Here is a 15,384-nt window from a genome sequence, read left to right as displayed (position 1 = left end):
GCAAAAATCCCACCCCACGGCGACAATGCCACCCCACAGTGACAATACCACCCTGGTGACAATGCCACCCCACACCCTGGTGCCAATGCCACCCACCCTTGATGTCGCGGTTGCCCTTCCTCCAGCGCAGCTGCGCCGCGGGTTTGCTGCCGGACGAGCGGCACAGCAGCCGCGCCACCTTCTCCTCGTCGATGGGCTGCTCGTGCCCGAAGATCTGCGGCTTCTGCGGGATCCCTGCAGGGGGAAGGGGAAAAACCCCAAATGTGGCACAGGAGGGGCAGTGCCACCCCGAAATGGGGCACACGCACGGGGATGGCATCTGGGACACGCTCAAATCCTGTCCTGGTAGCTGAAATCCTGGCCTGGTATCATAAATCCACCCCAAATCTTGTCCTGGTATCACAAATCCACCCCAAATCCTGGCCTGGTATCACAAAGCCACCCCAAATCATGTCCTGGTATATCAAATCCTGCCCTGGCATCCCAAATCCCACCCCTGGCACTCCAAATCCTGCCCCTGGAACCCCAAATCCACCCCAAATCCTGTCCTGGTATCACAAATTCACCCCAAATCCTGCCCTGGTATCACAAATCCACCCCAAATCCTGGCCTGGTATCTCAAATCCTGCCCCTGGTACTCCAAATTCTGCACCAGGAACCCCAAATCCACCCCAAATCCTGGCCTGGTATCACAAATTCACCCCAAATCCTGTCCTGGTATATCAAATCCTGCCCTGGCATCCCAAATCCTGCCCCTGGAACCAAAAATCCTGCTCTGGCATCCCAAATCCCGCCCCTGGTACTCCAAATCCTGCCCCTGGAACCCCAAATCCACCCCAAATCCTGCCCTGGCATCCCAAATCCAGCCCTTGAAACCCCAAATCCTGCCCCTGGCACTGGGAAATCTTTTCGTAAGGCTGTCCCAACCTGAATTTTAGGGCACAGAGGGCAATCTTTCAGCCAGGCTGTCCCAACCTAAATTTTAGGAACAGAGGGCAATCTTGCAGCCAGGCTGGCACAATATGGACTTTAGGAACAGTGGATGATCTTTTAACAAGAGTGGCACAATCTGGACTTTAGGAAAAACCTGGACTTTAGGGACAGTGGAAAATCCTTTAGCAAGGGTGGCACAATCTGAATTCTAGGGCACAGGGGACAATCCTTCACCCAGGCTGGCACAATCTGAATTTTAAGCACAGATTTTTTAAGGAAATCTTCCAGCCAGGCTGTCCCAATCTGAATTTTAGGGCACAGAGGACAATCTTCCAGCCAGGCTGTCCCAACATGAATTTTAGGGCATAAAGGGCAATTCTTTCAGCCAGGCTGTTCCAATCTGGATTTTAGGGCACAAAGGACAATCTTTCACCCAGGCTGGCACAATAATTTTAGGAACAGAGGGCAATCTTCCAGCCAGGCTGTCCCAATCTGGATTTTAGGGCACAGAGGACAATTCTTTCAGCCAGGCTGTCCCAATCTGAATTTTAGGGCACAAAGGACAATCCTTCACCCAGGCTGGCACAATAATTTTAGGAACAGAGGAAAATCTTCCAGCCAGGCTGTCCCAACATGAATTTTAGGGCACAAAGGGCATTCTTTCACCCAGGCTGGCACAGCCGAGGGCCGTGCCCGTGTCCTACCCAGCACGGTGACCAGGGCCTTGGCAGTCCTGACGGGCATGGTGAAGATGGAGCAGGTGTACTCGCCCTCGTCCGCCAGCACCACGTCGCTGATGCTGATGGTCAGTTCGTTGGGGGTGGATCTCTCCAGCTGGATCCGGTTATCCCGCAGGGCTGGGGGTGGAAATAAGGATAATAGAGTGAGAAAAAAAGGGAAAAAAAAAGAAAAAACAAGGGGAAAAAAAAACAGAAAAAAAAAAAGAAGAAAAATGAAAAAACAAGGGAAAAAAAAAAACCAGAAAAAAAGACCGGAAAAAGACCTGAAAAAAACCCAAATAAGACCAGAAAAAAGGCCCAGAAAAAACCCAAATAAGACCAGAAAAAAGGCCCAGAAAAGGCCCAGAAAAAAGGCCCAGAAAAGGCCCAGAAAAGGCCCAGAAAAGGCCCAGAAAAGGCCCAGAAAAAAACCCTGAAAAAAACCCTGAAAAAAACCCTGAAAAAAACCCTGAAAAAAAACCCGAAAAACCAAGGGAAAAAACAGGGGAAAAAAAAAACAGGGGGAAAAAAAACAGGGGAAAAAAAACAGGGGGGAAAAAAAACAGGGGGAAAAAAAAACAGGGGGAAAAAAAAACAGGGGGGAAAAAAACAGGGGGAAAAAAACAGGGGGAAAAAAAACAGGGGGAAAAAAAACAGGGGGAAAAAAACAGGGGGGAAAAAACAGGGGGGAAAAAACAGGAGGGAAAAAACAGGAGGGAAAAACAGGAGGAAAAAACAGGAGGAAAAAAACAGGAGGGAAAAAACAGGAGGGAAAAAACAGGAGGGAAAAAACAGGAGGGAAAAAACAGGAGGGAAAAAACAGGAGGGAAAAAACAGGAGGGAAAAACAGGAGGGAAAAACAGGAGGAAAAAACAGGGGGAAAAAACAGGAGGGAAAAAACAGGAGGGAAAAAACAGGAAAAAAAAAAAAACAGGGAAAAAAAAAACAGGGAAAAAAAAAAGGGGGAAAAAAAACAGGGGAAAAAAAACAGGGGGAAAAAACAAGGAAAAAAAACAGCAAAAAAAAACCAAGAAAAAAACGGGATAAAAAAACAGGGAAAAGAAAGAAAGGGAAAAGAAAGAAAGGGAAAAGAAATTGTGATTTTATCTCCTTTTTCCACAACTGTGGGATTTTACCTCAAATTGGGATTTTATCTCAAATTGGGATTTTACCTCCTTTTTCCACAACTGTGGGATTTTACCTCAAATTAGGATTTTATCTTGTTTTTTCCCCAGCTATGGGGTTTACCTTAAATTGGGATTTTTACCTCGAATTGGGATTTTACCTCTTTTTTCCCCAACTATGGAATTTTACCACAAACTGGAATTTTACTTATTTTTTCCCCCAATTTTGGGATTTTACCTCTTTTTTCCCCGAAGTACAGGGTCTGCTGGGCAGGGTTGGACCATTGCAGGGAGGAATCGTCGGGATCTTCCACCTGGCACTTGAGCACCACCGTGCCCCCGGCCACCACGGTCTCATCTGACGTCGTGGGCTGGCTCTCTGCACAAAAAAATGAAATTATTGTCCCCAAAATGTGTCCTCTGCAGAAAAAAATGAAATTATTGTCCCCAAAATGTGCTCTCTGCACAAAAAATTGAAATTATTGTCCCCAAAATATGTCCTCTGCACAAAAAAAATGAAATTATTGTCCCCAAAATGTGCCCTCTGCAGAAAAAAATTGAATTATTGTCCCCAAAATGTGCCCTCTTCAGAAAAAAATTAAATTATTGTCCCCAAACGGTGCCCTCTGCACAAAAAAATGGAATTATTGAAACCCTCAGTGTCCCCAAAATGTGCTCTTTGCACAAAAAAATGGAATTATTGTCCCCAAAATGTGCTCTCTGCACGTGGAAACTGGGATTAAAACCATTCCCAGAGAAGCCTCAAACTGAGATTAAAATAATTTCCAGAGAAGCCCCAAAATGGGTTTAAAACCATTCCCAGAGAAGCCTCAAATTTGGGATTAAAACCATTTCAAGAAAAAACCCAAATTTGGGATTTTTTTTTTTTTCAAAATTTCCCGAGAAGCCTCAAACTGGGATTTAAAACATTCCCAGAGAAGCCTCAAATTTGGAATTAAATTCCAGAGAAGCCTCAAATTTGGGATTAAAACCATTCAAAAAAGAAGCCTCAAACTGGGATTTAAACCATTTCAAGAAAAACCTCAAATCTGGGATTTAAACAATTTCCAGAGAAGCCTCAAATTTGGGATAAAAAAAAACCATTTCCAGAGAAGTCACTTGCTGTCCCCAGCCAGAAATGAGTGTCCCCATCCAGCAACGAGTGTCCCCAAGTGTCCCCATCTAGAAATGACCGTCCCAGTCCAGCAGGGACTGTCCCCAGCCAACAGAGATTGTCCCCAGCCAGAAATGAATGTCCCCATCCAGAAATTACTGTCCCCATCCCACATGGACTGTCCCCAGACAGAAATTACTGTCCCCATACAGCAAAAAGTGTCCCCAACCAGAAATGACCGTCCCAGTCCAGCAGGGACTGTCCCCAACCTGAAATTACTGTCCCCATCCAAAAATGAATGTCCCCATCCAGCAACGAGTGTCCCCAGCCAGAAATTACTGTCCCCATCCAAAAATGAATGTCCCCATTCAGAAATGACTGTCCCCAGGCAGAAATTAGTGTCCCCATCCAGCAAGAAGTGTCCCCAACCAGAAATTACTGTCCCCAGGCAGAAATTACTGTCCCCATCCAAAAATGAATGTCCCCATCCAGCAACAAGTGTCCCCATCCTGCAGTGACTGTCCCCAGCCAGAAATTAAGTGTCCCCAGGCAGCAGTGACTGTCCCCATCCAAAAATGAGTGTCCCCATCCAGAAATTAGTGTCCCCATCCAGAAATGAATGTCCCCATCCAGAAATTAAGTGTCCCCAGGCAGCAGTGACTGTCCCCATCCAAAAATGAATGTCCCCATCCAGCAACAAGCGTCCCCATCCAACAGGGACTCTCCCCAGCCAGAAATGACCGTCCCAATCCAGCAGGAACTGTCCCCATCCCCATTTCCCTCCTTTCCCAAAAAACATTTCTCATTTCCCTCCTTCTCTCCCAAAAACCCCTTTTCATTTCCCTCCTTCTTTCCCAAAATTTCCCTCCTTCTTTCCCAAAAAAAAACCTCCTCATTTCCCTCCTTCTTTCCCAAAATTTCCCTCCTTCTTTCCCAAAAAACCCTTCTCATTTCCCTCTTTTCCCAAAAAACATTCCTCATTTCCCTCCTTCTTTCCCAAAAAAAAATCCCTTCTCATTTCCCTCTTTTCCCAAAAAACATTTCTCATTTCCCTCCTTCTTTCCCAAAATTTCCCTCCTTCTTTCCTAAAAATCCCTTCTCATTTCCCTCCTTCTCTCCCTAAAAACCCTTTTCATTTCCCTCCTTCTTTCCCAAAATTTCCCTCCTTCTTTCCCAAAAACCCCTTCTCATTTCCCTCCTTCTTTCCCAAAATTTCCCTCCTTCTCTCCCAAAAAAAAACCTCCTCATTTCCCTCCTTCTTTCCCAAAATTTCCCTCCTTCTTTCCCAAAAAACCCTTCTCATTTCCCTCTTTTCCCAAAAAACATTCCTCATTTCCCTCCTTCTTTCCCAAAAAAAAATCCCTTCTCATTTCCCTCTTTTCCCAAAAAACATTTCTCATTTCCCTCCTTCTTTCCCAAAATTTCCCTCCTTCTTTCCTAAAAATCCCTTCTCATTTCCCTCCTTCTCTCCCTAAAAACCCTTCTCATTTCCCTCCTTCTTTCCCAAAATTTCCCTCCTTCTCTCCCAAAAAAAAACCTCCTCATTTCCCTCCTTCTTTCCCAAAATTTCCCTCCTTCTTTCCCAAAAAACCCTTCTCATTTCCCTCTTTTCCCAAAAAACATTCCTCATTTCCCTCCTTCTTTCCCAAAAAAAAATCCCTTCTCATTTCCCTCTTTTCCCAAAAAACATTTCTCATTTCCCTCCTTCTTTCCCAAAATTTCCCTCCTTCTTTCCTAAAAATCCCTTCTCATTTCCCTCCTTCCTTCCCAAAAACCCCTTTTCATTTCCCTCCTTCTTTCCCAAAATTTCCCTCCTTCTTTCCTAAAAAATCCCTTCTTATTTCCCTCCTTTCCCAAAAAACATTTCTCATTTCCCTCCTTCTTTCCTAAAAACCATTTCTCATTTTCCTCCTTCTCTCCCAAAAACCCCTTTTCATTTCCCTCCTTCTTTCCCAAAATTTCCCTCCTTCTTTCCCAAAAAAACCCTTCTCATTTCCCTCCTTTTTTCCCAAAATTTCCCTCCTTCTTTCCCAAAAAAAAAACTCCTCATTTCCCTCCTTCTTTCAGCATCACAAAGCTCCAATTCATCCCTTTGGGCACAGATGTTTTTTCAAAGCTCCTTTTTCTTTTTACGTCCCAGGAATTCCCTCCTCAGCTCCATCCCCACTTTTCCCTGCAGGAATCGGTGGGAATTTTAAACTCACGGATCAGGAAACCTCCGACATCTGCTGTGCACATCCTTTTTTTATTTTATTTTATTTTTTTTGCAGGGTGTGAATCCACAATCTGGAACACCCAGAACTCAAATTTCCAGGCAGATGAGCAGCTCCCAGATTTCCCAGGAGAGGGAAACCTGCTCCTTTTTTTGGGTGCTGTGACATCTCATCCCTCTAGGAACTCCTACAATTCCAAGGCTGGTTCCTTCCTCAATCCAGTGACACCCAAATATCCCCAAAAATGCAGATCCAGGCAGGGAGAAGATGCTGGAGCAGACTTGGAGTGAAAAGTGGAGGTGGGAAGGATCCAACTGATCCAGGACAGGGCTCCAAGTGGATTTAATTAAATGCAGCGTTCTCTTTGAGGTCAGAAAATTGAAATTTTCAGCATTTAGGACTCCAAAAAACATCCCTGTGTGTGTGAGGTACAGGCAGGATGCAGGAGATGCAGAATTTTGGGAGTTTCTGTTCTCCCCACGGGGATAAATCCACCCAAAAACTCCACTGGTGCCTCAATTTCCTACTGGCAGCTCCCACCTTTTGCACCTCCAGCCCCCACAGCCACTCCCTCCCTCCCACACTGGCACAGGAATGGGAAAATATTCCCTAAAAGTGGGAAATATTTGAGGAATATTCAGGAATATGCAGCCCTGAGTGTGCTTGGCTCTGCCAGGGGCAGGGGGGATGGGAGATCCAGAGGTTCAGGGGGGATCCAGATGTTCCAGCAGGGTGGGATCCCCCTCCCTGTGACCTTCCAAATGAAATATTCTCACCCAAAACCCCAAATTCCAGAGGAATTCCCTGTAAATGTGCATTTCTGGGAAGGGAAACAGCAAGAGGATGAAGCTTCTCGCCCCAAATCCCAAATTCCAGAGGAATTCCCTGTAAATGAGTATTTCTGGGAAGGGGAACAGCAAGAGGATGCTTCCCTCATGAAATATTACCACCCTAAATCACAAATTCCCAATTGTAAATGAGAATTCCCCAAATCCAGGGGCTTCAAACCTTCCCAAATTAAATATTCTCACCCAAATCCCAAATTCCAGAGGAATTCCCTGTAAATGAGCATTTCTAGGGAGGGGAACAGCAAGAGGACGCTTCCCACATGAAATATTCTCAGCCTAAATCCCAAATTCCAGAGGATTTCTCTGTAAATGAACATTCCTGGGAATGGGAAAAGCCAGAGGATGCTTCTCACATGAAATATTCCCACCCCAAATCCCAAATTCCAGAGGAATTCCCTATAAATGAGCATTTCTGGGGAGAGGAACAGCAAGAGGACGCTTCCCACATGAATATTATCACCCTAAATCCCAAATTTCCGATTTTAAATGAGCATTCCCTGATTCCAGGGGCCTCACACCTTCCCAAATTAAATATTCTCACCCTAAATCCCAAATTCCAGAGGAATTCCCTATAAATGAGCATTTCTGGGAAGGGAAACAGCAAGAGGATGCTTCTCACATGAAATATTCTCAGCCTAAATCCCAAAGTCCAGAAGAATTCCCTGTAAATGAGCATTTCTGGGAAGGGAAACAGCAAGAGGATGCTTCTCACATGAAATATTCTCAGCCTAAATCCCAAATTTCCGATTTTAAATGAGCATTCCCTGATTCCAGGGGCTTCACAATTTCCCACATGAAATATTCTCACCCTAAATCCCCAATTCCAGAGGAATTCCCTGTAAATGAGCATTCCTGGGAAGGGAAACAACAAGAGGACACTTCTTACATGAAATATTCTCACCCTAAATCCCAAATTCCAGAGGAATTCCCTGCAAATGAGCATTTCTGGAAAGGGGAAAAGCCAGGGGATGCTTCTCACACAAAATATCCTCACCCCAAACCCCAAATTCCAGAGGATTTCTCTGTAAATGAGCATTTCTGGAAAGGGGAAAAGCCAGAGGACGCTTCTCACATGAAATATTCTCACCCTAAATCCCAAATTCCAGAGGAATTCCCTGCAAATGAGCATTTCTGGAAAGGGGAAAAGCCAGAGGATGCTTCTCACATGAAATATTCTCAGCCTAAATCCCAAATTCCAGAAGAATTCCCTGTAAATGAGATTTTCTGGGAAGGAGAACAGCAAGAGGACGCTTCCCACACGAAATATCCTCACCCCAAACCCCAAATTCCAGAGGAATTCCCTGTAAATGAGCATTTCTGGGAAGGGGAACAGCAAGAGGATGCTTCCATCATGAAATATTACCACCCTAAATCACAAATTCCCAATTTTAAATGAGCATTCCCTGATTCCAGGGGCCTGACACCTTCCCACATGAAATATTCTCATCCTAAATCCCAAATTCCAGAGGAATTCCCTGTAAATGAGCATTTCTGGGAATGGGAAAAGCCAGAGGATGCTTCTTACATGAAATATCTTCACCCTAAATCCCAAATTCCAGAGGATTTCCCAGTAAATGAGCATTTCTGGGATGGGAAAAGCCAGAGGATGCTTCTCACATGAAATATTCTCACCCTAAATCCCAAATTCCAGAGGATTTCCCTGTAAATCAGCATTCCCTGACTCCAGGGAGCCACGAACCAGCTGCTCACACCCTGATCTCTGAGAGGGGGGGGCAGAGCACAGGAAAAAAAAACCCCAAAATTCTGAACCACCCCAAATCCCCCAAGCTTGTCACACACAAAAAAAAAAAGAGAAAATTCCCCCAAAACCTGGGGGTGCAGGGGGTGACCCCGGTGCCAGCACCCTCCTCCTCTCAGGAGCTGAAAAATCTGATTTTTGAGTGGGTTTTTAGCTCCTACCCTAAGGCCAATTCCAACATGACTGTTGCCAAGGGAACGAGCTCCTTGTTTTTTTTTTTTTTTTTTGACAATTCTGTTTTTAAGGATCTCCCTGCCCAAATGACAAAAAAAAAGGGTTTGGTGGCCCCAAAGCCACCCCGAGCCTGATGTCCTGAGCTGTTGTCACCCCCCAAAGTGCTCCAGGATGAGGTTGTGGGAGAGGATTTTTAATTTTAAATAAAATTCAGGCATGGGGAAGCTTTGGCAGCTCTGCTCCTCTCCTGCCAACGCCTCCTGCCTGACCTGCCAAAAATAAAATTGTGGAATGGTCAGAGTGGAAAAGGATCCACAGATACCCCAAAAATCCCAGATTGTCCCCGGGAATGTTGTCTAAATTCTCCTGGAGCTCCAGCAGCTTTGGGAACGGGATAATTCCCTGAGGAGCTCCTCAGGGCTTCACCACCCTCTGGGGAAAGATGGATTTTCCAAATATCCGACCTAAACCTGCCCTGAGACAACTCCAGCCATTCCAGCAGGTCCTGGAGAGTCCCCACATCTCAAAGCACATCCCAAAACTCTGGAACACCTCCAAAGCACGTCCCAAAACTCTGGAACATCTTCCTGGGGTGTGTGGGGACACCAGTGCAGGCATCCCAAAGCACATCCCAACTCTGGAACATCTCCCTGGGGTGTGTGGGGGTCCAGCTGTGGACACCAAAGCAGAAAGCCCAAAGCACATCCAAAGGTCTGGAACATCTCCAAAGCACATCCCAGCTCTGGAACATCTCTCCAAGCTGTCTGTGGACACCAGTTCAGAAACCTCAAAGCACATCCCAAAACTCTGGAAACATCTCCCCAGGGTGTGTGTGGACACCCAGACAGCCCAAAGCACATCCAAGGTCTGGAACATCTCCCTGGGGTGTCTGTGGACACCAAAGCAGACACCTCAAAGCACATCCCAAAACTCTGGAAACATCTCCCCAGGGTGTGTGTGGACACCCAGACAGCCCAAAGCACATCCCAAAACTCTGGAACATCTCCAAAGCACATCCCAAAACTCTGGAACATCTCCCCAAGCTGTCTGTGGACACCAGTGCAGACACCTCAAAGCAAATCCCAACTCAAACTGAAAAATTGCTTTTAGGGACATAAAACAATCGTGGGCCTCCTCTGCTCTGAAACCAACTGAAGACAAGGAATGGGAGTTCTACCAAGAGTTCATTTGTCATATTGGCATTGAAAAGGTAGAAAGGTCAGAAGGAGGAAGACTTCATTGAGAAGAGATTTTTGGGAGGGGAGGATGGAGAATTGCAGCCCCTCACAAGTGGGTGGAGGAGTTGGGGCATCAGAGAGGATCACACCCAGCCTGGCATCACCACCTGATGAAGACTCTGCTGGTTTCCACCTGATGAAGGCTCTGCTGGTCCCCACCTGATGAAGACTCTGCTGGTCTCCACACAATGAAGACTCTGCTGGTTTCTACTCAATGAAGGCTCTGCTGGTCTCCACCCGATGAAGGCTCTGCTGGCCACGAGCAGAGTGGCCAGAACTGGACCAGATGGTTCAAGCTGAGCTGCCCCAGTAACCGGGAGGAGGAGGAGGAGGAGGAGGAGGAGGAGGAGGAGGAGGAGGAGGAGGAGGAGCGGATCCATCTGACTGTGGGGGTGTCACAGAGCTGGCAGCACCTTCCAGGCCAGCACACGTCAGGCACGGGGAGAAGAAACAGCATCTTGCAGGCAGGAGAGCTGCCAGGCAGGAAATCCTGGGCAAAAAGGGCTTTTTTCCCCTTTTTTTCCCTCCAGAGGAAGGTGGGTATCCACACCTGGGGATGTTCCAGCAGCATCACCCCATTCCTTTGGGATTTCTCCTCTTCAAACAGCACCAACAGAGGTTTTGGCCGTGCCAAACCCCACGGTTTGTCAGGCCAGAGGCAGAATTCCTGTCCTGGCAGCGATGCCAACACATCCCTCACCGTCTGGGCACCTCTGCAGAGCCTGATCCCGGGGCTTTGGCCTCAAATCCAGCCTAAGAGCCGAGGGGAGGATTTTGTGGGATGCTCTGCTCCCTCCCCTTTGCCTGAGCGCTGATTCCAGCCTGGAACAGCTCCTTTCCCCCAGGCAGCTGATCCAAGTCATCCAAAATCAGGCCAAGCAGGTAGTGAGTGATGCAGAGAGGTCGCCCTCCTTCTTTTTCGTGCTTCCTCAGCTCCAGAGCCAAGAGCTGCTGCTGGCACGGGCACTGGGAGCATATGGAGAGCCCTAATGGAACTGGGAATGGGGTCCTCACACGGATCCCTTGGAGGAAAAGCACCAAAAAAATCACCAAGCAAAGAATTCTGCTGCTCCAGACAACATCAGCATCCCACCACGCCCCTGGGATCTCCCACCTTCCAGCAGGACACGCAGATGGCACCTTCTTGGAGGTTGGGGGTGGAAAAAGCCTCGTGGAATTCCATCCCACATGGGCAGGGCAGCAGGGCATCATCTCCTCGGGTCACAGGAGCTTCTCTGGGTGGCCTGGCCAAGCAGAAAGCTCCAGAAATAAAAAAATCACCCTGCTGGACACAGTAAATGTCCTGAAACTGGTTCATCTCAGCAGGCTGAGGACATCTCCCCCAAGGTAAAAACCAGTCCTAAGTAATCCCAGGATATTGTCCAAAAAATGGGTTTGGACCTGTAGATGTCACCTGGGCATGACAAAAACCCCATCCCACATGGGCAGGGCAGGTTGGGAGGCAGCAGGGCATCATCTCCTCGGGTCACAGGAGCTTCTCTGGGTGGCCTGGCCAAGCAGAAAGCTCCAGAAATAAAAAAATCACCCTGCAGGACACATTAAATGTCCTGAAGCTGCCTCATCTCAGCAGGCTGAGGACATCTCCCCATGTCCTCCAGTGCTCCAAGGAAAAAACTGCCCCAAGTGATCTGGTGGCCTCCCAGGGCATTGTCCAAAAAATGGGTTTGGACCTGTAGATGTCACCTGGGCATGACAAAAACCCCATCCCACATGGGCAGGGCAGGTTGGGAGGCAGCAGGGCATCATCTCCTCGGGTCACAAGAGCTTCCAGGGGTGGCCTGGCCAAGCAGAAAGCTCCAGAAATAAAAAAAATCATCCTGCAGGACACATTAAATGTCCTGAAGCTGCCTCATCTCAGCAGGCTGAGGACATCTCCCCCAAGGTAAAAACCAGTCCTAAGTAATCCCAGGATATTGTTCAAAAAAAGGGTTTGGACCTGCAGATGTCACCTGGGCATGACAAAAAACCCATCCCACATGGGTAGGGCAGCAGGGCATCATCTCCTCAGGCCAAAGGAGCTTCTCTGGGTGGCCTGGCCAAGCAGAAAGCTCCAGAAATAAAAAAATCACCCTGCAGGACAGGGACATCACCCTGAACCTGCATCTCTGCAAACCTTCCCATGTCCTCCAGTGCCCCAGAAAAAAAAAAACCAACAAAACAGCCCCAAACGATCTGGTTTTGGCCCCATGGTGGCATCCCAGGGCATTGTCCAAAAAAAGGGTTTGGACCTGTAGATGTCACCTGGGCATGACAAAAACCCCATCCCACATGGACAGGGCATCTCCTCAGGTCACAGGAGCTTCCATGGGTGGCCTGGCCAAGCAGAAAACTCCAGAAATAAAAAGCCACCCTGCAGGACAGGGACATCACCCTGAACCTGCATCTCTGCAAACCTTCCCATGTCCTCCAGTGCCCCAGGAAAAAAAAAAACAACAAAACAGCCCCAAACGATCTGGTTTTGGCCCCATGGTGGCATCCCAGGGCATTGTCCAAAAAAAGGGTTTGGACCTGCAGATGTTACCTGGGCATGACAAAAGCCCCATCCCACATGGGCAGGGCATCTCCTCGGGTCACAGGAGCTTCTCTGGGTGGCCTGGCCAAGCAGAAAACTCCAGAAATAAAAAAAAACCAAACAAAACAGCCCCAAACGATCTGATTTTGGCCTCCCAGGGCACTGTCCAAACAAAAGGGTTACACAACTCCCGAGTGGAATAACCCCGCCGAGAGAGAATGATCCTCACACAAGGACAACCACGCACAGCCCAAACAGCCGAATGTGCCGACAGCAGCACAACGGCGGCCAAGAGCTCAGACAGGGCCCTCTTGTGCACCAGCAGGACCTGGGTGGCTTCCAGAGGTTCCTCCACACCCCACCATGGTGTAGTGGAGCTCTGGAGGAACCTTCTCCAAGGAGGAGACTCCATCCCTCTCCCCCAGGACAGGGGATGGCTCCAAGATGAAGCACCGACCATGAAAACACAACAACTTCTTTCCAAGCATCTCCTCTGCTCCTAAGGGGATTTTTTTTCGGGGGGATCTGTTTGTCCAGTTGTGGGTTGGGCCACAGCACAGCCAGCCCAGGAGGAAATCTTGCAGTGTCACCATCCTGGCTGTGTCCTGTCCCAGGACAGCTCCAGGTCACAGCCACCCCCAACCCCACGGGCTGAGCATCACCCACACCCAAATGACTCTTTCGGGTGCCCGTGGGAGGATCGTGGCCAAAACCAGCAACAAATCCGCGGGATTCGTGGATGGGAACGAAGCCACCAACCCCCGGAGGCTGTGACAGCAACGGAGATGGGTGCGTGGGCTCAGCCGTGTCCCCACAGTGTCACCTCCCACCCGGCACAGCCCTCGGGACCCCCTCCCGGCTCCGCAGGGATGCGGATGGAGCCCCCCCAGCACCCCCAAACCCAACGAGACGGGTCCAGCCCAGCCCAGCCCCCGTCCGCACCTCCCCACCCAAACACACACAGCGGCATCGCTTCTGTCGCGACAGGCGACTCCCGACACCGGGACCCACCCGCAGAATCCCCGCTGAACCGGCTTTGTCTGGCGAGCATCCCGGTGGGACCGGGGAGCGGCCGCCGCTGCTGAGCATCCCCCACCCCGCTCATCCCGGGGGGGAGGCGGCGGCTCCCACCGGAGGAGGCACCGGGGAGCCGCCCTACCCCGGTATGGATGTCCCCGCCGGTGCCCCAGGGGGCTCCATCCGCCCCTCCGCTGCCCCGGGGGGCTCCATCCGCCCCTCCGGTGCTCCGGAGGTCTCCATCCACCCCTCCGCGGTGTCCCCGCCGGTGCACCGGGGGCTCCATCCGCCGTCCCGGGGGGCTCCATCCGCCCCTCCGCTGCCCCGGGGGGCTCCATCCGCCCCTCCGCGGTGTCCCCTCCGCTTCCCCGGGGAGCTCCATCCGCCCCTCCGGTGCTCCGGGGGGCTCCATCCACCCCTCCGCGGTGTCCCCGCCGGTGCTCCGGGGGGCTCCATCCGCCCCTCCGGGTGTCCCCTCCGGTGCTCCGGGGGGCTCCATCCGCCCCTCCGGTGCCCCGGGGGGCTCCATCCGCCCCTCCGGGTGTACCCGCCGGTGCTCCGGGGGGCTCCATCCGCCCCTCCGGGTGTCCCCTCCGGTGCTCCGGGGGGCTCCATCCGCCCCTCCGGTGCCCCGGGGGGCTCCATCCGCCCCTCCGGGTGTACCCGCCGGTGCTCCGGGGGGCTTCATCTGCCCCTCCGCTGCCCCGGGCAGCTCCATCTGCCCCTCCGGGTGTCCCCGCCGGTGCTCCGGGGAGCTCCATCCGCCCCTCCGGGTGTCCCCTCCGGTGCTCCGGGGGGCTCCATCCACCCCTCCGGTGCCCCGGGGGGCTCCATCCGCCCCTCCGCGGTATCCCCGCCAAGCTCCGCCACCACCGGGGGGATTCTCCATCCTCCGCCGCCCGCCCCCCCCGCCCCGCGGGCAGCGCCGGGAGGGGCCGAGCGCCGCCGCCGCCGCCCGGCGGGGCCTGTCTGGAACGTTCCGCCGCGGCCATGGGGGGACACGACGGGCAGCACCGGCGCCGCCGTGACCTTGAGCCCCGCCGGCCGCCCCGGGGAGCCGCACCCGCACCGGCGGCGGGGCGGGGCGGGGCGGGCGGCACCTGCCTGACCCACATAACGGCGCCGCCGCCGCTCCCCGCACCTGTCGCTCGGTCCCCGCATCACCCCACAGCTCACGGCGGGGATGGGGATGGAGCTTATCCCGCTGGCGGTGCCGCCACTCACCGTCGCGGGAGAGGTTTCCGCGGGCGCTGGCGAAGCAGGCGATGAGCAGGAGGATGCGGAGGGCGGGCGGCTGCATGGTGGCGGCGGGAGCCGGCGGGGCCGGCCGAACCGAGCCGCGGCGCGGGCGGCGGGCGCTGCTCCCTCCGCTGCTCCTCCGCTCTGGAGCGCCGGTGCGGCAGCGGCGGGGCTTAAATAGAGCGCGAGGAACAGACCATTCCTGCCGGGGGGTGTGGGGGGTGGAGAGGGGAGGGGGGGTTAACGCGCCGATGCCGCCCCCCTCGGCCCCCGTGTAAACACGCCCGCTCCGGCCGCCGGCCCCCCCCGCGGGCTGAGGAGGGGTGGTGCGTGCCGCGCGCGCGGCTCCCCGCGGGAGGCAGGTGCGCGCGGGGCGGCGGCGGCGGGAACGGCGGGAGCGGGGCTGGACCCGGTTACCCCCGGTCACCCCCGGTCACCGAGATCCCCCCGAGGAACCCGAGATCCCCCCGGTC

At 51.7% G+C, this 15,384-nt stretch overlaps 1 protein-coding gene across 2 annotated transcripts in view; it reads right to left on the bottom strand.

Moving 5' to 3' along the window:
• Positions 1-15,092, bottom strand: part of LOC100230049 (cell adhesion molecule 3) — a 38,441-nt gene extending 23,349 nt beyond the window's left edge. Inside the window, exons 1-4 of one of the 2 annotated variants that reach the window (XM_041721044.2) lie at positions 14,897-15,092; positions 3,015-3,155; positions 1,638-1,790; positions 97-234 (exon numbers count right to left, since the gene is read on the bottom strand). In XM_041721044.2, the coding sequence (XP_041576978.2) occupies positions 97-234; positions 1,638-1,790; positions 3,015-3,155; positions 14,897-14,972 (508 nt within the window). In that variant the 5' untranslated portion in view covers positions 14,973-15,092. The remainder of the gene's footprint in view (positions 1-96; positions 235-1,637; positions 1,791-3,014; positions 3,156-14,896) is intronic. The other variant, XM_041721043.2, reaches the window with a different exon arrangement.
• Between the last annotated feature and the right edge of the window lie 292 nt (positions 15,093-15,384).

Source organism: Taeniopygia guttata, chromosome 25 (genome assembly GCF_048771995.1).
Source record: "Taeniopygia guttata chromosome 25, bTaeGut7.mat, whole genome shotgun sequence".
In the NCBI taxonomy this organism is placed as follows: Eukaryota; Metazoa; Chordata; class Aves; order Passeriformes; family Estrildidae; genus Taeniopygia; species Taeniopygia guttata.
The sequence above is the reverse complement of the archived record's forward strand: the minus strand, read 5'-3'. Positions and strand labels throughout refer to the sequence as shown.